Source organism: Coregonus clupeaformis, chromosome 16 (assembly GCF_020615455.1).
Source record: "Coregonus clupeaformis isolate EN_2021a chromosome 16, ASM2061545v1, whole genome shotgun sequence".
Lineage (NCBI taxonomy): Eukaryota > Metazoa > Chordata > Actinopteri > Salmoniformes > Salmonidae > Coregonus > Coregonus clupeaformis.
In genome coordinates this window covers 11,735,705-11,762,416 of record NC_059207.1, presented here as the reverse complement: position 1 = coordinate 11,762,416, position 26,712 = coordinate 11,735,705, and the positions used below count along the sequence as shown (strand labels likewise).

The window sequence follows — 26,712 nt, the reverse complement described above, 5'->3', positions numbered from 1 at the left end:
CTGCATCACTGGGGTTTGATGGGAATTGTAGTATTGAAGGGTTAGAGGCTTTGTTTTTGGGGGATTGCTTTGAAGTTGACTAACTACATTTACTTGCATTTGATGGGTTGTGGTAAGATAGCCACCACTAATTGATAAATTGGTGACATAGGATAGAGGAATAAAAATTGGTTTTAATTATTCAGGATTTTTAATTGATAAAAAAAAAATAAAAAAATGCTATATATTTTTGTTTTTTTGTTTTTTTGGAGTTGTTAGTTTTATATTAATAATTAGAGGGGGGGAAGCCATAGGCTATACAGTCTAAAATAAAATAATTCACGATAAAGGAATATAAAAGGGTTGTTACAATGGGGAGAAAGGACAGCAAGGCTAGATGAAGGTGATTACACCGATTGATATGGGGAAAAATAGTAATCCTTTAACTAAAGTAGTGTTAGAAAGTAGTGTTAGAAAAACTAATGGCAGGAGTTAGTACACCTTTCTCACATACGGATTCAGCAAAAAGTACAGCTTAGGGATGTTTATCTTCAGCTTTCGGTGATCATCCAGGAGGGTGATTGTTGCATCAGAGATGAAGATGAATAATAGATAGAGGACAAGCAGAAACGACGATGAAGATGGATCAAAACTCCAGAAGGAAGAAAATGTGAGGTCTGGAAGAAAAGAGGGAGGTAAGGAGGATGGAACTTAAAGAAGATGAGGATGATGAAGATGAGAGTGATGATGAAGAGGTCATGCATGGGTGGATATGACTCTGTGATCAGAAGGAAGTTGGCAAGAGGAAAAAGAAGAAGGATACACGAGATTTGATCTCTGATGGAAGTTGAAGATGAAGAAAGCGATGAAGATTTGGAGATTAAAGGTGCTTTATGTTCAAGAGGATTTTATCCTACAATGACTAGCAAAGAAGAAATAGAGATATAGACCGATGCTTATCATGCCTGGATAAAGCAAATAGTTTAGAAGTAACACAGCTGAAGATACAGAAGAGGAGAAACTGCTGAGAGGATCCCAAGAATTGGAGAAGAAGAAGGAGAAGATAAGTTTTGGTTATGAAGAATCAGAGTGAACCGAATCAACAATCACTGTTACAGCTTCAACTGAACAATATCAAATGCAATTGTATCAGCCACCAAGGGCGGCACCAGTTGATTCATATCCAAAGCCAGTTTCTGGACAGACACAGAATTGAAGAGGACGAGAAGAAATAGGAGGAGGAAGATTTCAGCTACACTTCCAGCAACTTTCAGAAGACTGTTATAATTGTGGACAGATTGGGTACTTTACCTGTGATGAAAATGCGTCAGGAGGAAACAACAGAGGAAGATAAAGGAGCAAGTGAAGATCACCTGTTAGTGCCTAGAAGATCCGGAAGGGGGGTATTAGCTGAGAGCATCGATTAGAGAAGAAGAGAAAATAGCTAACAATTGAAGTAAAAACAACCGACCATTAGAAGTGATGGTGAATAGTGGAAAAACTTATCTGGGTTCAGCCTAAAGAGGTTAAACATCTCACTAATTGATAACTAATTAGGATAGGGATTTGAGGTAGTAAAACAGTTAATTACTCTTAAGGTACTAATATTAGAAGATACTGTTATTGCAGTGTTGGGAAGAGATGCATTGTTTAAATTGAATTGTACAATAAGATGTACACTAGACGACTGTCTATTAGACAATCTGTCTGAAAAGTTAAAAGGGGGGACTGTTTATTCTGGGTTACATTCTTACACTAAGAGATTTCAGGCTAGGCTAAAAGGTGTTTAGTCGTTTGCCAAGTCTGTGTGTAATGAGTCAGAAGCAGGTGGGGAACTTTCCCAATCACATATTCTAAAAATTTGGTGGTAAGGGATTTTGTGAATAAATCAGGGGAAAAAGTTTTAAATGTTATGAGAGAAAAGATTGGATTAAAATAAGTTAGGAGTAGATTAGGGTTGAAGGAACTCTGAGACAGAAAGCTAAGTTTCAAAGTTAGTAGTAAGAGAGAGAACAATGGTGAATGAGACTGTAGAGTAGGAAGATCAAGGTAATTATAGGTGTATTTTTTATAATCAAAAGTTTGCAAGTCAGGAATTAGAGAAAGGACTGAGATTTGGGGAAAAAGTGACACTAGTGGTGATAGATGGAAGTACAAGCAGAGACAACTTTTCTTTGGGGAAAATTAGGAGTAACTAAGGACATTAACACTTCAGTTTATTAGAACAACAGGGAGAAGCAATTTAACTCTTTCAACATTGATAGTTATTAAAGCCATAAATATATCGCATTTGGTTATAAGGGAACCAATACAGCACCAATTTTAGGGGAAAGAATACTTATTAGCGTTAGAATGGGGACGTTTCTCCCATATGGAGAGATAATTATGGAGAATAAGTATTGTTATCAGGACCAGATGTAGAAGCTGTTGCACCTAGTCAAAGGAGGGATAGTTTGTATAACGATATGAAGTGGAAGAGGTTAGGAGTGACTGTTTACTTATTTGGCGTAATGTTACAGCGAAAGGTCAGGGAGAATATATGTATACTTATCTAGGGCAAGCATTAGAAGTTGTTCCGGTTAAGAATTATTGGTTAAAAGGCTATGTAATTCGTAAAGTGACGCTTATGATGGAAGATTTCAAATCTGTTGAAGTTTCACAGTCACCAAGGGAGTTCAGGAAGAATATGTTACAGTAGTCACTCCAACAGTGAATAATACACATAGGATAATGGGAACTTTTGCACTAGAAGTAATTAGGGTTGATACAGCAACTAAGTCAACTACTTTAATGGTAACTTTGGAAGGGATTAATGATACGATGGCAATAGCAAATGTAGGGAGTATGACATCGACAACAACTTTTCTGAAATTAAGGGGTTATGTTACGGATGGAAAGTGCTGTCAAGGATAGTACGAATAGGGTTAAAATAGGAGAGCAGATAGTAGTAGAGAGAATATAGATTCATCATGGAGGACAGGATGAGGTCTTTGATTTTAATGACAGACAAGGAGAGGTATCTGATCAGTACCGCTCGTTCTTCTGTTGTGGAAATTAGAGATAGATTAACTCATTCTGTAAGATCAGTGAGGAATCTTGAGGGTCCATGTCTGTTGAGAATTCCAGCACCAAACATGTTAGACGGTCGCGCGGCCTCTATCAGGTATGGGTCAGTCTTATGCTTTGTCATGACTGTGGTATCAGCAACAGTCATTGACAGATAAAATAATGTCGTTGTCAGAACAGTGGTTTAAGCCTAGGTTTAAGTGTTCTTGGTTAAATGAATTACCCTATGGGAATTGTTAAATGGGAAAGGAAAATCAGGTAACAACGGAACCCTGAAGTATTCAGGTGAAACATTGAGGGCTAAAAGTTGTTTTTGTTCTAATAAAACATATGAGGTAAAGGGTATGTTTATGGGAATATCAGATTGTGATGATTATATGATGACTTTGGATAAGCATGACCTTAAGGGTAGTAATGAGAAATATAAGGTTACTTTTTAATATACCAGGTAGTAAGAAGAGCAGGACTTTGATGGTTAAACGATTAGCTTTTGACTGACAATGTGACTATTGGGAATTTTAGAGATATTTGGTGGGTTTGTGATGATAAAACGTATATATTCTTACCCTATGGATGGATAGGATGTTGTTAATGTCAACGTTGAAGCTTCCATATGAGGCTTTTACTATTAAAAGAGGGGTAGCACCGAACACAGATCAATCTGAAACTAGAGTTCAAAATAGGATGAAAAGGGACATGTCATAGGCTTCAAGCCTATCATTGAAGGATAAGTCTAAGGGAGAAGGGGGGGACTTTATTCATGGTATGGTGTAACATTTGGGAAGATCATATTGATAAATATTAGTTATACTTTGAGTCCAGATAGTTCAGATAATATCACTGGGGTTATAGATGCATTGAAGGAAATAAGGGATGCATTTGGAAGACTTGGTTGCAAGATCAGTTAGGCCAGTAGGGGCAGTGATGGGTCAGATTTTAGTTTCAGCTTTGATAACACTGTGTGATGTTTGTAATTTGTTACTGATCTTTGAGAAAGTTATGATATTGAGATAGGTTGGAGAGTGATGTCTGGAGACAACACTCAGATGCCGGTGTTGACTGTTCCTGATCTGGATAAAGATGGACAAGTGGAACTGATGGATAAATATCATTTTTGATTATTTGATGATTTTTTTTTTTTTTTTTCAATATTAGGGTGATGTTGGTATGATTTATGAATCAAAGGGGGGAATAGGTTTATGTGATTCATACATCATTTATATATCATTTCTATATTCTTAGTTGATATTGATGTTCAATTTGAAAGTGTTTTTTTGGAAAAGATACTGTTTGGTTTCTTTTCTTTTCTTCCAGAAGCATTTGGGGGAACATATGGAGATTGAAATACTCAAACAGGAACATGGGAAGGGACAATATGACTGGAGGAGATGAAACAAGGAGGGTGTGGCTGATTCCATCATCAACAGTCCATTGGAAGAGGAGACTACGGGGAGATGAAGTGTAGTGGACTACATTCCAGTGTTTGCAATGAAATATAGACATGTGTAATACATAATTGTGTCATATTTTTAGGTATTAATTTTTGTAGAATGATGTTTGATGTTATTGAATACATGTGAGGATCTTAGATGTTTTTGTTTATTTCGGTGAATGCTTAGGGACAGAAAGTCTAGGCAGGGAGAGTTCCACGGTAAGGTCCAATGGGTTAACCAGCCTTGCAAGTGGATGTTTATGGATAGGATTTTGTTTGCAGGGGCTTACATGTGTATTTAATTGCATCATACTTTCAAATGCATTTACATGGGTTATGAGGTTATCTGGAGTACCGAAGGTGGTTGCCTGGGGCAGAGGGACCGTGAGAGAATTTTACTGTCTTGATTGATGGATGGAAGGTTGCCGGACAGTTTTTCGCTCTTACACTCCATAAAGATTTGTTCATATTTCATAGTAATGTATTCACACTTCATAAACAGTTGTTCATATTTCATAGAAAGGTATTTACACTCTAGAGAATAATGTTTTTGGTTTAATGTTAAAGCTACTCAATAAGACAAATTGTTACTAGTCATAATCCTATTCTGTTTGTTTTCGAGACGTTTAGTTCGTCTCGAAGGGGGGAATATCGTATCTGAAGATTATGCCTTTGTTAAATGTTTTTCATGAAGAAATGGAATGTTGTTTGTGTTAGTATCAAGAGGGAATGTTTTGGGTGTGATGTCACATACAACAGACCGGAAGTGTCTTGTAGACAGGGGAGACTGGGGATTGGCCAGAAGAGGGAGCTTCATTGTTTATAAATAGGGGGGTTAAACGAAGAAGAAAGGGAGAACGAGCAGCCATTCTGAGGCGTCGCTCCCCGGGTGTCATGTCACCTGTCATTTATGCTGTAACCTCGTGATTTTAATAAAAGCCTCTAACACGATGCAGCATAGACGGACTCTTTGTTGACAGCAATAATGGCCACCATTCACCCGATACGACAGTAGCATTGTGCTCTATTTTTACTCAAAAATGTTTTACTCAAAGGCATTTATATTCCTTTGCTAGTACTGGTGCGCTATGTTATTGACATTTGGCGCCATTGCAGGTGGAAATGTTAATCATTTAGTGGTGGCCTAGCCCTTGATCATGACTCTCAGTTCCATTACATACACATAAGAGTCATTGGAGAAGGCGCCTTCTGTATGGGGGAGTTTAAGAGCCCCGATGCTCAGTCTGAACATTAGCAGGCATCGCTTGCGGTACGCTTTTGGAAGCATAAGGACCTTATCTTTCATATCAGCGAGAAATATATATATATAGTTATGATACACACCTTTATAATGTTCCCGCACGGCCATATCTCCATGTTACAGCGCTTGTTTATGAAAAACAGACGGAAGACAGAGGAGACCACCTGTGCTAATTAGCTATCTAGCATGCTCTGAACACCTGTGTGTAAGCGTAACTCTGGAAGTGTAGCGGAAGTGTGGTTTCATCAGATGGAGGCACCCATAGCTGTATAGATCTGTGCAAAACTGCTACAGTATGTGTATCTTTTTTTATTTGAAGGATTCTTTCTCGCTGATGAAAGATACGGGCCATCTTATCGCAACTGATGATTATTGCAACTGATGATTATTGCTGTTTCTAAATGTTAAAACACAGCATCAGCATTGAAGTTTACATGATCCAGTAGTGTGTGAAGCTAACCGCTGAAAACTGTAGGGAGAAGGCAGAATGCCACCTAGTGTTTGCGAGAGCTAGCAGGCCACAAGCACCCGGCATTGTTTTGTTTCTTATTGTTTTGTTTATTTTGTCAAAATGTAAAACATCTTAAATACATCATATCAGCAGGACTAAATGAAATTCTATATACATATTTACTACTGTTCAAAATACATTATTACACTGTCTAATTATTATTATTATCATTATTATTACATTGTCTAAACATGACCATTAACTTGCATCTTGAAGTTGTCTTAGGGCGTTTTCACACATAGTTTTGACTATTTGTTACATTGTATTATTTTCGTTTGGTCCGGTTGGTTTAACATTTCCATATGTCAAACAAACTAAAATTCCTAAACAAAACCACGTGTCCATGCAAGTCATTTGTTTATTGGATAAAAATGTTCTAATTAAATCAATGTGTGATTATTATAAAGCATCACTTGTGTGTCCCAATCTTCATATTACTTTCGCTTTGGTCTTCCAAGAACATGCGGGAGAAACAGCGCAATAGCCGCTCCAACTGCGACTTGAATAGTCTATAGCCTATTCAGAAGCCTTTATCCCAAGTATAGTCCACGTCTCCCCTAATCTGCATCCGATGCGCTCATAAATGCGCTGCTACTCACAGAATGTTTAAGAGATCTGAAGTTATGATGCGCTCGCAGTCAAACAACCAATAATAATGCGCGACACTGGTTATTTTCCTGTGTTTGGTCCCGACTGCGTTCTCACCTGCAGTGAACTGCACCACAGTGCGAATCGAACCGAGACCATGGCTGCGGGAAGTAGGGGTGCTGGGGGTGCAGAATTTTAATAAATATATATATATATATATATATATTAATTAAAAAAGTTGAGTGGACTGATATAGCAGTCTGCAGCGTCAGCACGGACAAAAACAGAAGGAAACCGCTCAGGGATTTCACCATGATGCCAATGGTGATTTTACAGGGTTTAGTGGCTGTGATAGGAGGAAACTGAGGATGGATCAACAGCATTGTAGTGACTCCACAATAACAATCTAATTGACAGAGTGAAAGAAGGAAGCCTGTACAAAATTAAAAATTATTTCAAAACATGCATCCTGTTTGCAACAAGGCACTAAAATAATACTGCAAAAAATGTGGCAAAGCAATTCACCTTTTGTCCTGAATACAAAGTATTGTGTTGTAATGGATTTGCCCCAAACATATTACTGAGTACCACTCTCCATATGTTCAAGCACAGTGGTGGCTGTTATGGGTATGCTTGTAAACATTAAGGACTGGGGAGTTTTTCAGGATAAAAATAAACGTAATGGAGCTAAGAACAGGCAAAATCCTAGAGGAAAACCTGGTACAGTCTGCTTTCTACCAGACACTGGGAGATGAATTCACCTTTCAGCATGACAATAACCTAAAACACAAGGCCAAATCTACACTGGAGTTGCTTACCAAGAAGACAGTGAATGTTCCTGAGTGGCCGAGTTACAATTTGGACTTAAATCTACTTGAAAATCTATGGCAAGACCTGAAAATGGTTGTCTAGCAATGATCAACAACCAATTTGACAGAGCTTGAAGAATTTTGAAATTCAAGCTGTAACACAACAAAATGTGGAATAAGTCAAGCGGTATGAATACTTTCTGAAGGCACTGTATATGGGGAGAGATTTATTCAGAATGAGATTCAGAATAGGGCAGTGTGGCTGCATCTAACCCACAGGCCGGTGTTAATTAATTCTCACTATCTGGTGAGATAACCTTTCTGGGCTTTTGTTACCTTAGGGTTTTGCAGAGTTATTGTTTTGATTATTTAACGCAGCAGTCTATCTTAGCTTTTTGGGCTACAATTATTCAATTTTAAACCTTTTTGTACAAGTTCCGGCAAGAGCGTTACAAGAAAATAAAAACGGTACACTTGAATTCCACGTGGCATCTATTACCTACAAGACTGAGTGCTAGGTCTCTTTCTTACAAAGGCTCTCGTAAAAATACAACTTCATGATGATATTTTACAAAATCACTTCACTGCACACATGCTGTGCTGTTGTAACTGTCTTGAATATGATCTTAAAATAGTGAAATAGTTGTTATTATGCTGTTATACACTGTATGTGTTGGTTTCACAGAGAGAATATAGCTCATATGAAACAAATCAACAAGCCAATAATGATCCCCCAAGCTCCACCCCGGTTTCTAATGGACTGTGGATGTGATGCGAATCACCGATATTCCTCGCAACATGTTTATTTTGAATCTGCCCTCTGTACTAATTAGAGGGTTACCCTGACTGCTCAGCTAACACACACACACACACACACACACACACACACACACAACTCCACTTCCCCCTATAGCAATATTGCCTTCACACTCACCCAACGAATATTGGAATTTTCTGAAAGAGCAAACCAATAACCTATTACAAAACTATAAGAGATCAATAGCTAATTTCTCTGCATTGATTACCACTTGGACATTTAACATGCGCCCCGTGGCCACAATATGTGTACAGCCGACTTGGATCCCCATTGGCCCTCATGAGTATTAAACTTATAGATTCAGAGAGAGGACTAAAAATGTCAAGCTGTTCATTAATCCTAATAAAGACTGGACATGACCAAGGCGCCCTCTCTCCTTAAAGCAGGGATACAATCTATCCAACCAAGAATAGGCCTACAGGCTGCAAAAGATGAGATGTGATGTAATTCATGAATTAATCCACTATGTAGAAACATGTTGTCACATTATTGTTTATCCATTGTGATTGTTTATAATTTTACTGAAACTATGCGAATCCATGTAAGTAATAAATTTACTAAACAAATAGCCTACATTTGCTCTCACATGTTGGCTCGCAATAATTACTAGTTTGCCTCATAAAACTAGAAAATGTCACTTTTTAAGAAAATGTGTGTGCTTGCTTCGACTGTCTAAAAGTGTGTAAGTGTGTAAGTGTGTGTGTATGCGTATAGCCCCATATAAATATAATCTAGATAGCCTCTCTACTTTAGCCCTTTGCCAGAAGCTAAAGAACAGAGTAAATAGTCATAGGGAAAGTGGTTAGCCCCTAACATTATATACCTAGGCCAGTGCTTGTCCCGGATACTCCAGAGTCCAGACTATATTAATGATAAATAGTGATCATCTCAGATTCACAGACTGGGTAGCAGTAGAGTCGTTAGTACACTGGGAGGCAGTGGTGTACCATGGTCTGCCTTGAAATATTCCCAGTTTGTCCCTCCTGACACACCGTAGGCTCAGTGTTGCCAATTTAGCGACTCTGGGATGTAAATGTTGGGTGTTTTTTCCTCACTTTTTGTCTCTCCCACGACCTTATTCCTCTCTCCTACAGCGTCCATCACAATTACATGCACATGGCCAATTATGCAAATTAGCGACTTTTAGGACAGCCAATAGCTACTTTCCTTACTGAGGAGTTGGGCAACACTACTAAAGACGGTGGAACCAGCGGAACAATTTTTCTTTTTCTGTCATTACAGTAGCCCTACTCAGCGGAATTAACTTCAGGAAAGCTGTCGAAAATGCCTTCAATAAAAGAGTTTAACTTGAGTTACGATATAATTAATGAACATGATACATTTTCCGAAGGCGACTGTATATCTGGAAGAATTACTTTGGAGTTAATAAAGGAAACCAAAGTGGAAAGCCTTTTCATCAAAGTCAAAGGGGACGCAAATGTCAATTGGAGTGTTGACAATGATGACAACACTTACTCTGCTCACAACAGATATTTCAAACTGAAGAAAATAATGATTAATGAAAATCCTCAAGGTAGGAGGAATGGTCTTTACTCAGTTAACTACAGGCCTAACCTATCCGTAACCCCAACCATAGTTTGGCCATGCGCCGCGCAATATTTATCGCGCTCTTTCAGGTGCGTAGCTTGCCCAGCGCGTTGGGTGAGCGGGATCTGTAGGCTACGTATCCAAAATGTAGAGTCACGCAGCTGTTTTTCTATTTGAACCAGGCGATTGGTCAATGTTAGCCAGATCTCGATTTTTTTTTTAATGGGTTCATTATGGTAAATTACTAATTGGATATTATGTTGACCCCTGCGATTTTTGTCATAGGCAACATACTCCCCCCTGGTATCCATATCTATCCATTTAGCCTCCAAATTCCTGAAGGGTAAGTGGGAAAGCAAGTCAAATTCATACAGAAAAATTCTATGCTGTCTTTTAAATCAACCTCCATGTACAAGTTATGCCTGTTGATTACATAGATTCAGCAGCTTAAGGTATGTGTCACTGTTTTTATATTACAGAAGCATGCCATCATCCTTCGAGGGTCCTCATGGGAAGATAGTGTACAAACTGGAAGCCAAGCTGGTCAGGGGTTGGCTAAAGACACGCGACTTAGAGAAGGAAATCACCTTTGTCTCCAAGGCTGACTTGAACCATAGCCTACTAATGGTGTGTTAACTCTACTAATCTAGTCCTTTTGTTATTCATCACATATATGTGAATGTGGATGGATGGATGATGGTGTTATTCATCACATGCTGTATGTGTGAAAGTGGATGAATGGATGTACAGATCCCGGTTTGTTTTCCTTGTGTCATACTAGTATAGCCATGGGGCGGCGCACAATTGGCCCATCGTCGTCCAGGGTAGGGGAGGGAATGGCCGGCAGGGATGTAGCTCAGTTGGTAGAGCATGGCGTTTGCAACGCTAGGGTTGTGGGTTCAATTCCCACGGGGGGCCAGTATGAAAAATAAAAAAATAATGTATGCACTCACTAACTGTAAGTCGCTCTGGATAAGAGTGTCTGCTAAATGACTAAAATGTAAAATGTAAATAATGTAATCTCATCCTGCTTTCCAGTCTCCTCAGCATGGTGTGAAGGACAAGTCAATGGGTTGTCTTACCTCAGGACATGTCATCATGGATGTCCACGTTGAAAGGATGGGTTACATGCCAGGTAATGTACAAGTGTTGTTTCAGAGCCCTCTGTGTAACATAAAGCATGTTGCCTTTTGGCACCTATTTTCTGTTGAATAAAATTGCCAATTCAACAGTTTAGTTCACAATCTCACTGGATAAGAGAATAGCAAATCCACACTACCTCCAAGAAGTGTCCTAAATATACAATCAACTTTCACTTGCAAGGCTTTGTCAAGATAGATTAATATCTTCAACATTCAGTAACTCACCTGTGCTGAAGCACTATTGTGTTGGTCATTTGGAATCTCAGATTGTCTTTAAAGGGGAAGTTCAGGATTTTACAACTTGATGTTAGATTGGTCCCAACCCTGAAAGTCTATGGGCCAGGAGAAACTGTAATCCATGGTTTGGTTTCATTTTAACAGCCACTACAAAATTAGCTAGAGTTGGTTAAAGTTATCTGAAGTTAGTAGTGGGACTGTTTAGAGAAAACCGAACCATGGATTATAGTTTTTCCAGGCCCATAGACTCCTTTCAGGGTGAAGAACCACCTAAAATCAAGTTGTAAAATCCTGAACTTCCCCTTTTATTTTCTGGGTGGATTTTCCCACAACAGGTGAGACGGTGAATATCTGTGCAAACATTGAGAACAACTCCTCCCGTGACCTTAAGCCCAAATTCAGTCTGAAGCAGAAAATGACTTTCATGGCTTCTGACTGCACAAAGGTAGAAGAAGAAACAGTCTGCAAAGTGGTCAGGGAGCCTATCCCATCCAAAACCCGACAAAGTGTTGCCGGGTCATTGAAGATACCCGCTGACCAGGACTTGACCATCCTGAACTGTAACATCATAACAGTAGAGTACATACTAAAGGTACATCCAAAAGTCGGTACAATCACTTCATATTCCTGACTAGTATTAGACAAAAACATATTTTGGGAGATAAATTCCCAATATTTCTCTTTAACATGCTGTTTGTTTTACAGGTATACTTGGACGTTCCTCTTGCCAAAGACCCTGAAGTCAAGTTTCCATTGGTTATTATCCCTTCCTGCTTTCGGTCTGACCTATCACCAGGCAGACCTGTCCTCGGGTTTGAAGAATTCGGGAAAGCGGGTCCAAGCAACAGTGACTTCCCTTCTGATACAGCCTTTGGACCATATCCTCCTTCCTTTGGTCCAGGGGGAGGCCTATATCCGTCTGTCCCGCCAGTGTACCCTGAACCTGCAGCCATGGGAGGAAGTTATCACCCTGACCCACAACAACCATACCCAACTGGCCCAGTTTTTCCTCCACCTACATTTAATACATCAACCCCAACAACGCATCCACCCCTCTCTTCTCAAGAGATAGACCAACCCCCATCGTATGGTTCCCTCTTCCCTCCATTTGCACTTGAAACATCTCACCCTAATACCCTATAAAACACTCATTTTTGACAGATGTGAGGCCTTTTAATTTGTGCTGCTATAAAACTACCTACCTGTTGCAATAATCAACATTGTAGTAGGTTTGTAATGCCATTGTTATGTAACCCATAGCCTTAACTGAACAGCTATACTCTCTCAAAGACTTGTCTTTAAATAATAATGTGTCAATCCAAATCATCCATTATGTGACTGCGGCAAATGAGAACAATAATCAGTAAAGTTACATCTAAGAACCTATGCAAAATTGAAGATGGTTCAGACTCCAGACATATAACATCTGTATGGCTTTAAATGCAATTGTTGTTGCCATTGACCAAGTAAAGTGATTGTTCAGATTCAGTCTTCATCACCTGCACTGTTCAATAAATACCACACACCTGATCTTCTGACTCAGTCTCAACTGTTGCTGATCAATGCCCAACTAACTAGTACACCCAAGTAATATTGCACAATGTCCATACACATTCTGTCAGTGGTGTACTACATCTCGCTAAAGTCAGCTTGTACCTTTGCTGTTTAGGTATTATGAAGGAGTGCAGTAGAAGCTGATCCTCTGATAACTGTCTCAAAATGGTTTGCAGGGAGGGATGCTGGCTGCCTCACTCTTATGACCCTCATGGCAATTTGTGCCAAACGGGCAATTTGAGATTTTAGTTGGGTTAGCTTCACACCTAACCTTGGCCAGTGCTTTCCCCATACAGTAGCCTAATCCCTAATGGATATTTAAAAAATGATCTCAGATTCACACATTAGGCTACACTGGATAACAGTACAGTCGTTTTACACTGGTCATGTCTAGATGGGATACAGCTTTTGTCAAATATGCCCTCAAAAGTTGCATTTTCGCTAACCCTAACCCTTTAGCTAACCTTAAACTAATGATCCTAATCTGCTACGAAAAGTCAATTTTGACCAAAGCTGTCACTGGGAGGCAGTAGAGTACCATAGTCTGCGGTATATCCGTGTGTACAGTCCCACGACAATGACATCACTATTTATGAGTAGGCTAAGCTAGCGAAAATTAGCTTCAGAAAAGTTCATGTGAAGCAGTCGAAAATGCCTTCAATAAAAACGTTTAACTTGAGTTACGATGTTATTAATGAACATGACACATTTTCCGAAGGCGACTGTATATCTGGAATAATTACTTTGGAGTTAATAAAGGAAACCAAAGTGGATAGGCTTTTCATCAAAGCCAAAGGGGACGCAAATGTCCATTGGACGGAGCGTGCAAAAGACCGCACCAGGACTTACTCTGCTCACAATAGATATTTCAAATTGAAGACGTTTATGATTAATGAATCTCCTAAAGGTAAGTCCAGGCGACATTTTGTGTCTATAATCGTTTACTATAACCTACCCTACCCACCCCAATCTTTATACCTCAATGACCCCACCCCGTGTATCCTGGCCGCGCCATGCACAGGCGCGATGTCAGTTATCCAATTGTTGAAATGATAAAGTGTACTCAGTGTTGGGGGAGTAGTGAACTACATGTAGTTCAATAAACTAGTAATTAGATGTGCTAATCACAACTGTTTATGCTTTGTATTATTATTCCGTTGCCACCTGTAGCGTGCGTAAAAGCTATCAACACCAAAACAACTTAAAAACGTGCAAACGTCCTGGTCAGGTTGCTTGAAAAAAACACTTTTGATGCTACTAATACTTTTCACACTTCAACCATATTTGCATAAATCCCAATGCATTTCAATGGTCAAAGACTTGAATGGGAAACATTCCGGTCGTAACTAGTCTTCCACTGTTTGAGATAGAAACGCCATTCAAACTTTAAAACGTGCAGACCGGTCTGGAATAGGTTGTGTAAAAACGGGTAGCTGGAGCCATCTGTGCGGTTGGCTGTAGGTGCCCTCACCTGCTAGTGACAATGCTGATTCTACTTTGGGCTCACCCCACTACAGGCGATCCGGCAAGAACCAGGCAGATGTGTCCATATCCAGAGTTTTATTTTCTAGTTCACCACCACACATTAGCGCACACACACACATCGACGTGATCTGTGGTTCTATAAGGAAAGGAAAATATAAGTACATATTAACAGCGATAATACAGCTATACAATTGGAACTGTAGGATACATAGCCTAGATAAAATATCATTGCAGACACATATTCACACAAATACAGATATGATGTCAACATCTTGGCGGAGAGAGAGGCTAATTACTGCTGCCAGTCACGATTTATGGCATTCTCTCTCCAGCCAGCTAGAGATCTTATCTAATAGGCCATAAATCAAGTGCGCGTGCTGGAGCGCTCCAGGCCTTCTAGAATCTTATACTAACTTTATCTGGCATATAACACACTCTCTTCCAGTAATAGTAACATGCACCACATACTCATAATAATAAATACAACTATGCAATAATTACAGTAACTGGCAATTATGTACATTGAGGATGATATGCTTTAGCCAAACAACAGGTAAACAATGCTAGCATAAGCTAATGGCAGCACCAACACCTTATAGATGTAACACTATCAGTAGCAAAATATTACCCCTAATCAGCATAAACAATCCTCAACAATATAAAGGCCAAATGTACATTGTGGATGCATGCACAACACTTCTAGATTAAAACACACTGATAACTTGGTCGGCAGCCAAACTTGAGTCTTCATCTGCGACAATGACAGCCACTCTGACCTGGAGTGGGAGGGATCAGAGTCCAAATGTGCATTCGGGCACTCTGATTGGTGTAAACCAAGAGGCTGTGACAGACAGCTGAGAAGGGGAGAAATCACCCTAATGGGACTGTGGGGAAAGTCATGTGCACAGGCATGGCCTTTTTTACAGCCGCCCCTGGATTTCCACACATCTTAAAGGCCTCCATGTGGTCTTAGTCCTGAAAGGGACTAGTCCTATCCAGCAGGACAGGCAGGGCAGAGGGGAAGACCAGACAAGGTGAGGTTCAGTCCTTCTGTGCATCTGGCCGAACTACAAGGGCAGCTGATTGCGAGTGTCACTTTAGAGAACCATGGGGGCCAGTAGGGTGCCAGCTCAAGTGCATGCAAGGGGCTTAGGGGCCGCCCCGTGAAGGAGGTGCATGGAGAGGCGGGAACAGTCCTGGACCACCCCATGTGTGGTGGAGGATCTTCTGACCCAGCTGGTGCAGGGTCGCTGGGGGCCCATCCGTTGGCGCTGAGTACGATGCCTGAGGCTGGCCACGGCTGGAGGCGGTGGCTCGCCTACTGCGGTGGAGAAATGTGGCACGCCTGCCACAAGTATCATTGGCAACTCACTGGCTGCTGCTGGGGTTGTTGACTCTCTCACCACTACTGGCTCCCCTGGTAGAGCATGTGGGGACCCCTGGCTGAGGCCCATCAGGGATCCGGAGGCAGGGGCCAGTTTGTCCCTAGAGACGTGGTCAGGTGATCTCCCATGTGGGAAGGGCTGACTGTTTGCAGACTGAGGCTGGGGGCTGTGGACCAACTGAGGTCAGAGGCTGCAGGCCTAGTTAGGCAGAGAACCTATAGCCTGACGGAGCAGTGGACTCATGGCCGACTAGAGCTGGAGACAGCAAAATTGGAACGGCTGAAGGCTGGGAGCCTAGTGCTGATAACGTTGGGGCTGCCAGAGAAACTGCCTGGACCTGACAGGGAAACTGACTCTGGACCTGAGAGGGAGAATGACCCTGAACCTGACAGGGAGAACGACTCTGAACCTAACCCGGGAGAATGACTGAGGGCTAGGAGAGCAGTAGAGCTCTGGGCTTACTGGAGAAACTGGTACCTTTGAGCCTAGCAGGACAGGAGCCTGATGACTCACCTGGGCTAGGGTCTGAGGACCTAGTGCTAGGGACTGAGGGCAGACGAGGGATGAGGGCTGAGAACCCAGCACAGGTAACTTGTGGCTTAGCAGGGCAGGAGGCTCAAAGGCTGGTGGGCTAGGGTGATGCAGGCTGACTGTCTGGAGACAGCAAGCCTAGTGCAGCAAACTTAGGGCCGAGCAGGGCAGGGGGCTCTAAACCTGACGGGCTAGGCAAATGCCTATCAAATAAGGCAGGGGTCTGCGATCTGAGCAGGGCATGAAACTGTGGACCTGACGGCGAATTGAATGTGGGGCCTAGCTGGGTAGGATACCTATGTCATGAGCACTCTCTCTCCCTGGTAGCAACATTAATTGCATTCAATTATCTTCCACTCTGCTCACCTCCCTCTCTCTACTCAGCCTAACTAGCTCCACCTGCCCTGCTCTGCTCTTGTTACCTGGCCAGCTGCACTGCATTTCCCACTCACCATCCTCACTCTGTTCTAATTACTCTGCCAGCTGAACTGCATTTCCCCACTACCTCTCCCAGTATATCAAGCCCTGTTTTTCAGCCAAGCCCTGTCAGATCGTCTTCAAACCCGGACCAGTAACCTGCCTGTCTGCGCTCTGACTCCTGTTTGTGATACCGATCCTTTCTTGACTGCCTCCTTGTTCTACTGCCCCGTCTATCCCAACCTGCCTTCTGGACCTCGACTACTCTCCGATCTTCAGCCCCTCCGGTAACTCGTTTCTGCCTTCTGTCTCTCACCACGATATTTGCCCAGCCCTGATCTGTACTTCTGCCTGCCATTCATATTGCTGTTGTGTGTGTGTGTTCCCCCAGGTCTCCGACCACCAGATGAGCGTGCCCAGACGTTCCACCACCCTCAGCCCGATACGCCGCTCCATCACTGGGGAACACACACACTAAGCACTTGGACTGGACACCCCCGGACATTTGGTGACCCCCGGAGCACAGGTACCCACAGGAGGACCCTGAAAGACCCCTGACACCCCTGGGACTCCTCTTCCCGCCTGTAACCTTGAATAAAGAACTCTGAATTTGAACTTGCGCTCTTGGGTCCTCTTCTGTTCGTGACAGAACGATCTGACCATCATGGACCCAGCGCACTCCCTGACCACGATGGAGGAAGAGCCAGAGAGGACTGCCCTACAGCGACTGGAACGCTCTGAGGGAGACATAAATCGGATGGCTGGCGACATCGCTTCCCTTCTCCAGCTATTCAACCAGCAGCAACAACAGTTCCAACTGCAGCAACAACAGCTAGCCCAAGCCCTGCAACTACTCTCAAGCCCGGCTACTCCACCTGCACCCCCCTGGTCCTTTTGTTCCTGTACCACCGATACTCCTTCATCCCTCCGCTGGAGGTCCCAATGCTGCAGGCCCGGCAGTGCTGCCACCAGATCCCCACGCTCCTGAACCAAGGATTGGGAACCCGGAGCGTTTTGATGGCAACCAGAAGCAAGTAAGACCATTCTTGAGCAGCTGCCGAATCCAGTTTGCACTACAGCCCAGGACTTTCTCAACAGAGGGAGCCAAGGTGGGGTATGTCATCACACATCTCACCGGTCGAGCTCGGTTGTGGGGAACGGGCGGAATTCGACCGGCAAACCCCAGCCTGTGCCTCCTTCAGTGCCTTTGAGGAGGAGATGTTAAAGGTCTTTGACCTAGGCTCGCCAACAGCCGAAGCGTCACAAGCTCTGCTCACCATCCGTCAGGGCAATCGGACAGTGGCAGACTTCTCCATTGACTTTCGTACCCTGGCCAGTCAAAGCTCGTTTAACCCAGAGGCACTGGTGCAAGCCTTCCTCCATAGCCTGGCGGACTATATCAAGGACGAGCTTGTTTCCCATGACCCGCCCTCAACGCTTGATGCCGCCATTGACCTTGCCGTTCGCATTGACCGCCGTATACAGACCCGGGAGGAGGGAGAAGGGCCGTCTCAGTCAACCTGCCATCCGTACTCGGGTCGATACCGCTTCTGTCCAGCCCCTGCCTGTCAAGTCCCATAGCCAACTCAATCAGCCTGAGCCCATGGAGATTGGCCGTGCCTCTCTGACTCCCGAGGAGCGTCGGGCGCCGTCTAAGCTCCAACCTTTGCCTCTACTGTGGTGGCGAGAATCACCGTGTCGCTACTTGTCCGGCAAAAGCCGCAGCTCACCAGGTGTAGGGGAGATCCGGGTGAGCTCAACAAGCCTTCAGTCTCCCTCCATCCGAAAGACCCTGCTTCATCTCCGCCTTCAGCTTTCTGACAAGACTCATACATTGGCCGCCCTTGTGGATTCCGGGCCGAAGCAAACATCATGGACCCTGAGCTTGCACAGCAACTGGGCGTGAACCATCATCAACTGACACAACCCATTCCTGCACGAGCCCTGGATGGGCATCATCTTGGCACTGTCACTCATATCTCCGCCCCTGTGACAATCCTGCTGTCAGGAAACCACCAGGAGTCCATCCAGTTTCACCTCCTACACTCACCTGGCCAACCACTCATTCTTGGATACCCGTGGCTCCGTCAGCACAACCCCCACATCGACTGGGGAGACAGGAACAGTCCGTGAGTGGGGAAGGAGTTGTCACCAGACCTGTTTAAGGGGGGCCACCCTGCCCGTTCACCGGGAAGGATCTAGCGCTACCTCCGACATATCCAATGTTCCGGCCTGTTACCACAGCCTGAAAGAGGTGTTCAACAAATCCAAGGCGACATCTCTACCCCCCACACAGACCCTATGACTGCGCGATTGATCTCCTGCCTGGCACAGCACCTCCCAAGGGTCGTCTGTATTCACTGTCAGCCCCGGAAAGAAAGGCCATGGAGGACTACATTAATGACTCTCTTGCCTCCGGGATAATTAGACCGTCGTCTTCCCCCGCAGGAGGCGGGATTCTTCTTTGTCGGCAAGAAGGACGGGTTCTCTTCGTCCATGCATAGATTACCGGGGTCTGAACGACATCACGGTTAAGAATCGCTACCCACTGCCCTTACTTTCGTCTGCCTTCGAACTGCTGCAGGGAGCCACTGTATTCACTAAGCTGGACCTTCGCAATGCCTACCATCTGGTGCGGATGAGGAGGGAGACGAATGGAAGACAGCGTTCAACACACCAACCGGCCACTATGAATATCTCGTCATGCCCTTCGGCCTCACCAATGCCCCAGCAGTTTTTCAAGCCCTAGTGAATGATATCCTCAGGGACATGCTAAATACGTTCGTATTTGTGTACCTTGACGATATTTTAATATTCTCAAAGACTCTGTCAGAACACACGCACCACGTCCGGTTGGTCCTGCGCCGCCTGCTGGAGAACTCTCTTTTCGTGAAGGCAGAGAAGTGCGAGTTCCATGCCAAGACCGTTTCATTCCTGGGGTATGTGGTGACCGAGGGCAGCATTCAGATGGATCTCACGAAGGTGTCGGCTGTCACTTCCTGGCCAGTTCCTGAGTCTCGGAAGAAGTTGCAACAGTTCCTGGGCTTTGCCAACTTTTATAGGAGATTCATCAGAAACTATAGCACAGTGGCTGCACCCCTCACGGCGCTAACCAGCACTAAACAACCGTACCAATGGACATCAGCTGCTGATAAGGCCTTCAATATCCTCAAGACATGTTTCACTTCTGCTCCCATCCTCCAGATGCCAGATGCAGCAAGGCAGTTTGTGGTGGAGGTAGATGCTTCGGACGTGGGAGTGGGTGCAGTGCTTTCTCAAAGAGCAGCTGAGGATGGCAAGATGCACCCCTGTGCCTTCTACTCCCGTCGGCTAACCCCTGCCGAATGCAACTACGACATTGGGAACCGCGAGCTGTTGGCTGTCAAGCTCGCCCTTGAAGAATGGCGGCACTGGTTAGAGGGGTCAAAGGAACCATTCGTAGTGTGGACAGACCACAAGAACCTGGAGTATATCCAAACAGCCAGGAGGCTGAACTCCCGTCAACAGCGGTGGTCTCTGTTCTTTACGCGCTTCAATTTCACGCTCTCCTACCGCCCGGGATCTCGCAACATCAAACCTGATGCTCTTTCCCCGGATGTTTCAGAAGGACGAGACCACCGCCATGACAGCTCCCATTCTTCCCAGCCACTTGGTCGTAGCGGCCCTCACCTGGGAGATCGAGAAGCAGGTCATGGAGGCTCTTCGGGACCAGCCAGGTCCAAGCACCAGCGCCCCCAACCGTCTGTTTGTTCCAGCAAATCTCAGGTCACCTGTGATTCAGTGGGGCACGAATCCCGTCTGGCCTGTCATCCCGGCATCACTCGCACCCTTCATCTGGTCCGCCAGCGGTTCTGGTGGCGGGGATGAGACGGGATGTCCGAGAATTCATCCGAGCTTGTCCCACTTGTAACCGAAACAAGACTCCCAACCAGCCTCCTGCTGGGTTGCTGCAACCCCTACTCATACCCAAGAGGCCCTGGTCCCACGTTTCACTGGACTTTGTTACGGGCCTTCCGCCCTCTGACGGACACACAGTCATCCTTACCATTGTTGACCGCTTTAGTAAGATGACCCACTTCGTGCCCCCTTCCCAAACTACCCTCTGCTAAAGAGACCTCCCAGGTGGTCCTGGAACATGTGTTTCGTATCCATGGCCTACCCCAGGATATAGTGTCAGACCGGGGCCCGCAATTCTCAGCAACCTTTTGGAAGGAGTTCTGTCATCTCCTTGGGGCCACCGCCAGCCTATCGTCTGGATTCCACCCGCAGTCAAACGGCCAGACTGAACGCATGAACCAGGAGCTGGAGAAGGCACTGAGGTGTGTGGCTTCCCAAAATCCCCGGGCCTGGGCTCAACACCTGCTCTGGGTGGAATATGCCCATAATTCACTCACCAGTTCCTCCACCGGGCTCTCCCCCCTTTCAGTGTGTCTACGGGTATCAACCTCCACTGTTTGCCAGCCAGGAGGCGGAAGCCACCTGTCCGTCTGCTCTTGCGTATGCCCGCCGCTGCCGCCGCACCTGGGCCCAGGCTCGCACTGTGCTCCTGAAGTCTGGAACCAGCTACGCCGTCGGTGCCAACCGACGGAGGACCCCAGCACCTACTTACCGGGTTGGTCAGAAGGTCTGGCTGTCTGCCCGGATCTGCCGCTGCGGGTTGTATCACGAAAGCTGGCCCCTCGCTTCATTGGTCCTTTTCCTGTGCAGAAAGTCATCAGTCCAACGGCGGTCCGACTTCAGTTGCCCGCTTCCATGCGGGTCCACCCCACCTTCCACGTCTCCAAGGTCAAGCCGGTCCATGAAAGTCCCCTGGTCCCTGCAGCTCCGGCGCCACCTCCTCCGCGCCTCGTAGATGGCGGTCCTGTCTTCACCGTCCGGCGGCTGCTCCGCTCTAGGCGAAGGGGTAGGGGTCTCCAGTACCTCGTTGATTGGGAGGGATATGGTCCAGAGGAGAGGACCTGGATCCCGGCCAGGAGGATAGTGGACCGGACCCTTATCACTGACTTCCACCGACTACATCCTGATCAGCCTGCAATCCGTAGGGGCCGTCCAAGAGGGGTTCCTAGCCGTCCGGCCCGCCCTGCTCCTGTCTCAGTGCCTGTCCTGTCTCCCCGACCGTGACCCTCCAGCTCCTTCTGAGGATGAGGAGATTCACTCGGACCGCTCGGAGGAGTTCTGACCCGCCGCCTGCTCCCCTCCACCCTCCCGGCATGATGTTGTTCTTGGGACTTCTGGGGCCGTCCCTTGGAGGAGGGGTCCTGTCATGAGCACTCTCTCTCCCTGGTAGCAACATTAATTGCATTCAATTATCTTCCACTCTGCTCACCTCCCTCTCTCTACTCAGCCTAACTAGCTCCACCTGCCCTGCTCTGCTCTTGTTACCTGGCCAGCTGCACTGCATTTCCCACTCACCATCCTCACTCTGTTCTAATTACTCTGCCAGCTGAACTGCATTTCCCCACTACCTCTCCCAGTATATCAAGCCCTGTTTTTTTTTTTTTTTCTGTCAGATCGTCTTCAAACCCGGACCAGTAACCTGCCTGTCTGCGCTCTGACTCCTGTTTGTGATACCGATCCTTTCTTGACTGCCTCCTTGTTCTACTGCCCCGTCTATCCCAACCTGCCTTCTGGACCTCGACTACTCTCCGATCTTCAGCCCCTCCGGTAACTCGTTTCTGCCTTCTGTCTCTCACCACGATATTTGCCCAGCCCTGATCTGTACTTCTGCCTGCCATTCATATTGCTGTTGTGTGTGTGTTCCCCCAGGTCTCCGACCACCAGATGAGCGTGCCCAGACGTTCCACCACCCTCAGCCCGATACGCCGCTCCATCACTGGGGAACACACACACTAAGCACTTGGACTGGACACCCCCGGACATTTGGTGACCCCCGGAGCACAGGTACCCACAGGAGGACCCTGAAAGACCCCTGACACCCCTGGGACTCCTCTTCCCGCCTGTAACCTTGAATAAAGAACTCTGAATTTGAACTTGCGCTCTTGGGTCCTCTTCTGTTCGTGACAACCTAGGGCCTGGCAGAGCAGCAAACCTAGGGGCTACTAGTGAAGGGAACTGTGGACCTAGAACGACAGAGGACTGGGGGCCTTGCAGTATGGTAGGAGTCCGGGAACCTAAGTCAGAACAGTGTGAACCTGCATATAGGGCCAGAGACTGAAGGCCGGGTACGGACAGAAACTGAGAGCCTACCAAGGGGGCAGGATAGACTGAACCTATCGGGAAGGTAGGGAACTCTGACCATACAATGAAGGATGGGAACTCTGACCCCACCATGGAGGTAGAGAACTCTGACCCTACCCTGACCGGTGGGGCAGGGAACTCTGATTCTGACCCTACCGGGGAGGAAGGGGACTCTAACCCTACCGTGGAGGCAGGGAACTCCGACCCTAACGTGGAGGCAGGCAACTGGACAACTACAGTGGGGAGAACAAGTATTTGATACACTGCCGATTTTGCAGGTTTTCCTACTTACAAAGCATGTAGAGTTCTGTAATATTTATCATAGGTACACTTCTACTGTGAGAGACAGAATCCAAAAATCCAGAAAATCACATTGTATGATTTTTAAGTAATAATTTGCATTTTATTGCATGACATAAGTATTTGATACATCAGAAAAGCAGAACTTAATATTTGGTACAGAAACCTTTGTTTGCAATTACAGAGATCATACGTTTCGTGTAGGTCTTGAACAGGATTGCACACACTTCAGCAGGGATTTTGGCCCACTCCTCCATACAGACCTTCACCCACCCCAAAATGGGGCGCTAGTGAGAAAGCCATGGAGGAGGTTACGTTTTTTCCGAGCTCCTGCTGAAATTGCATTTATTTAATAGTTTCTTTGCGCTTTGACCCAAAAAGAAGTAGGAAACACAGCCTTTGAATGACATGCTTTACTTTGCTCAACTTTTATTTTTGTTTTAACACGTAAATGGCACATAACCTGCAAAAGTTTAAGTTCAGCGGATTCACTGACAAAAGAGACAACACTAGGCCCAAGACGAGGAGCTTGAGTTCTTCAACAAGTGGGAGCAGCGGCTCCTCCCCTCAGCTCGGCGAAAAAATGGACACAGAGGATTTGAAGGCCGAGATTCTTGCTGCCCTCAGAGCGGACATTTCATCTACACTCAAGTCAGAGCTCAAAGAGGTGCTCAGTGAGGACTTCAATGTTATTAAGTTAGAGTTACAATTAGTCAAGTATGAACTCGTTAAGCATACGGCAACGGTTCGCACTGAACTGGATACAGTAAAGAAAACCGTCTCCGACATGGAACAAGGCTTGGCAACATGTTCGGACGACATGACTACGCTACAAACCACGGTTAAGAAGCTCAAAACTGATGTGGCTAGCCTTAAGGAACAATGCATAAACTACACTACTACCAGGATTGTATTGATGTGCCAGAGAATTTGGCCCACTTCGATGCAACGGCGCACCCATCTCTATCTTCCCAGACTATGCCCCCAGCGTTGCCCGTGACCATGCCTCTTTCAAACGATGTCAAGAGTCTGCTCCTTGGGATGGACCGACGTTCAGTATGGTGCGGCTTTTCCTGCCCGGCTCCGTGTAACATACAACGGCACCGAGAAGGAGTTCCAAGACCCCCATAAGGTGACAGCCTTTGTTAAGGCGAATATTCTACCGAGGTCAGACAAAGCAAATTACTGAATGTTCACCTATTTTGCGATTAGGTCTCTCTTTTTTAGATATATCGTTGCCAGTGGCATCAGTTGTTGTTATTATTAGGTAACGTTAGTGCCTTAATGCTGGTGAGTCAATTCTCCTTTTGTTTGATGTTTTATTTTATTACAATGAAGCTGCTCATTTCATTTGTGGATGGTACCTGTATCCAGGTTAGATAAAGCACAGTTCTATTATTAGGCTATGTCTTTTCTTTTCGTTCGAAAATATTTTTTATTGAACACACACAAGAATGGTGTATAGGTACTTTGTAGAAAAGACAAGTATGCAATTCTTATATAAACATAAAAGAGCAGACAGATACAAAAAGACCCAGAGTTATAGGTACAAAATAAATGATATAAAATAAGATAAGATACACAGAACAAGGACAGGTAAACAGAAAGAGGGCAGATGTCACCCCCCATATCCAATTCTCCATCAACCCCTCCTTCATCATCCATCAACCCTCCCCACTGCTCGGGTGACGGGGCAAGCACATGCCACCCAAGGGTAGATTAAAATATCACAAGTGAGAGTGCATTGAAATGTACAAATTCACAGCGCCGAATGGTCCAAATAAGAGAGGAGAGGTTGCCAGATTTTGATAATTTATTGCTCAGAATATATCGAGTTCTTTCTAAGTGTAGCGTGTTTGCCAAATCGCTGAGCCATCATTTGGTAGAGGGAACTTCCTTCGTTTTCCAAAACAACAAGATTTTGAAATTAAATGAAACTGTAAGAAATTAGTTGTTTTTGGGGGTTGGTTAATCTGTTTAGGGTTTTGGACACTCCCATGATGATCAGAAGCTTGTCTGGGTCAATTGAAGTCTCCAGAATTTCAGACAGGATCCTAAAAATTCCACACCAATAACCATGCAAGTTAGAGCATAGGGCAAAGTAGTGGAGTAGTGTACCCTCCGCAGCATGACATTGATCACACATAGGGGAGGTATCAGGAAATATCCTATGCAGCTTAGTTTTGGAATAGTGTAATATATTGAATTGTATGAGATGATGTCTGGAGTTAATGGAGCAGGTGTGGATATACTCCAAGCTATGTTCCCAGTCTGGAGTTAATGGAGCAGGTGTGGATATACTCCAAGCTATCTTCCCAGTCTGGAGTTAATGGAGCAGGTGTGGATATACTCCAAGCTATGTTCCCAGTCTGGAGTTAATGGAGCAGGTGTGGATATACTCCAAGCTATCTTCCCAGTCTGGAGTTAATGGAGCAGGTGTGGATATACTCCAAGCTATCTTCCCAGTCTGGAGTTAATGGAGCAGGTGTGGATATACTCCAAGCTATCTTCCCAGTCTGCTACAGAAATGTCAGTGTCTAGCTCTTCCTCCCATTTTGCCTTAATGGCATCTGTAGAAGGTGTGCTAACATTCTGTAGAAGTTGTGCTAACATTCTGTTGAAGGTGTGCTAACAGATTGAAAAGCGTCATATCAGTTTGCCTGAGGTGGGACACATTTTGATGCATCCGTCAAACATGGAAGGTTTAGCATTTCCAAATGTAGGAAGATGTTTTCTAACATAGTCTCTAATCTGTAGGTATCTGAAAAAGTTACATCTGGGAAGATCATTTGCTTCCCTCAGAAAATCAAAGGAGGCAAAGGTCCCTTCTATATGTAGATCCCCTATGGTATTGATCCTTAGCTCTCCCCATCGCTCAAAGGCGTTATCAAGGTTAGAGGGGGCAAAGGAGGGATTCCTTACAATAGGAAGCAGGAATGATATTGGTCTAAGGTCAAAATGGACCTTAATTTGCTTCCAGATATGGACTGTTCTATGTATAATAGGATTGTTACTATAAAGTGGACAAAATCACAGCGCCAATAGAGAAGGGGTAGCAATCCTCATGCTCCATACTAAGCCAGCTGGGTGACGGATGTGCGTCATCCAGGTAAAACGTAACAGCACGGAGGTTAGCGGCCCAATAGTAAAATATAACATTTGGGAGGGACAATCCTCCTTCCATCTTGGACTTACAGAGGTGTTTTTTACCTATCCTGTGTGTCTTATAATCCCAGATGAATGGATTGATAATTGAGTCCAGTTGTTTATGAAAGGACTTAGGTATGAATACCGGGATGTTCTGGAATAGATAAAGCAGTTGTGGGAGGAAGACCATTTTAATGACATTAATTCTTCCGAGCAGGGAAATTGGGAGAATTCTCCAAAATTGTATGTTTGCCTTGAGTTTTTGCATCAGAGAGGGGAAATTCTCTTTAAATAGAGAGGAGTAT

At 44.8% G+C, this 26,712-nt stretch overlaps 2 protein-coding genes across 5 annotated transcripts in view; both read left to right on the top strand.

The window, feature by feature from the left end:
- The first annotated feature begins 9,467 nt into the window (after positions 1 to 9,467).
- Positions 9,468 to 12,920, top strand: LOC121584046 (arrestin domain-containing protein 3-like). 2 transcript variants are annotated; one of them, XM_041899877.1, is made up of 6 exons: positions 9,468 to 9,997; positions 10,297 to 10,354; positions 10,491 to 10,638; positions 11,050 to 11,146; positions 11,726 to 11,982; positions 12,096 to 12,920. In XM_041899877.1, the coding sequence occupies exons 1-6, from the start codon at positions 9,748 to 9,750 to the stop codon at positions 12,531 to 12,533; spliced, it is 1,248 nt and encodes a 415-aa protein (XP_041755811.1). In that variant the 5' UTR covers positions 9,468 to 9,747; the 3' UTR covers positions 12,534 to 12,920. The 2 variants fall into 2 exon arrangements, with proteins under 2 accessions (XP_041755811.1, XP_041755812.1); XM_041899878.2 differs by lacking the exon at positions 9,468 to 9,997 and having other exon boundaries at positions 10,018 to 10,354.
- A 620-nt stretch (positions 12,921 to 13,540) lies between these two features.
- Positions 13,541 to 26,712, top strand: part of LOC121584441 (arrestin domain-containing protein 3) — a 28,018-nt gene continuing 14,846 nt past the window's right edge. For all 3 annotated transcript variants that reach the window (XM_041900324.2, XM_045225618.1, XM_041900323.2), the window contains exon 1: positions 13,541 to 13,851. In XM_041900324.2, the coding sequence (XP_041756258.1) occupies positions 13,596 to 13,851 (256 nt within the window). In that variant the 5' untranslated portion in view covers positions 13,541 to 13,595. The remainder of the gene's footprint in view (positions 13,852 to 26,712) is intronic.

Coding starts and splice junctions, on each gene's coding strand:
- LOC121584046 (XM_041899877.1), top strand. CDS start 9,748: ATGCCTTCAATAAAAGAGTTTAACTTGAGTTACGATATAATTAATGAA. Junction 9,998..10,296: donor GATTAATGAAAATCCTCAAG/GTAGGAGGAATG, acceptor TTTTTGTCATAG/GCAACATACTCCCCCCTGGT. Junction 10,639..11,049: donor TGAACCATAGCCTACTAATG/GTGTGTTAACTC, acceptor CCTGCTTTCCAG/TCTCCTCAGCATGGTGTGAA.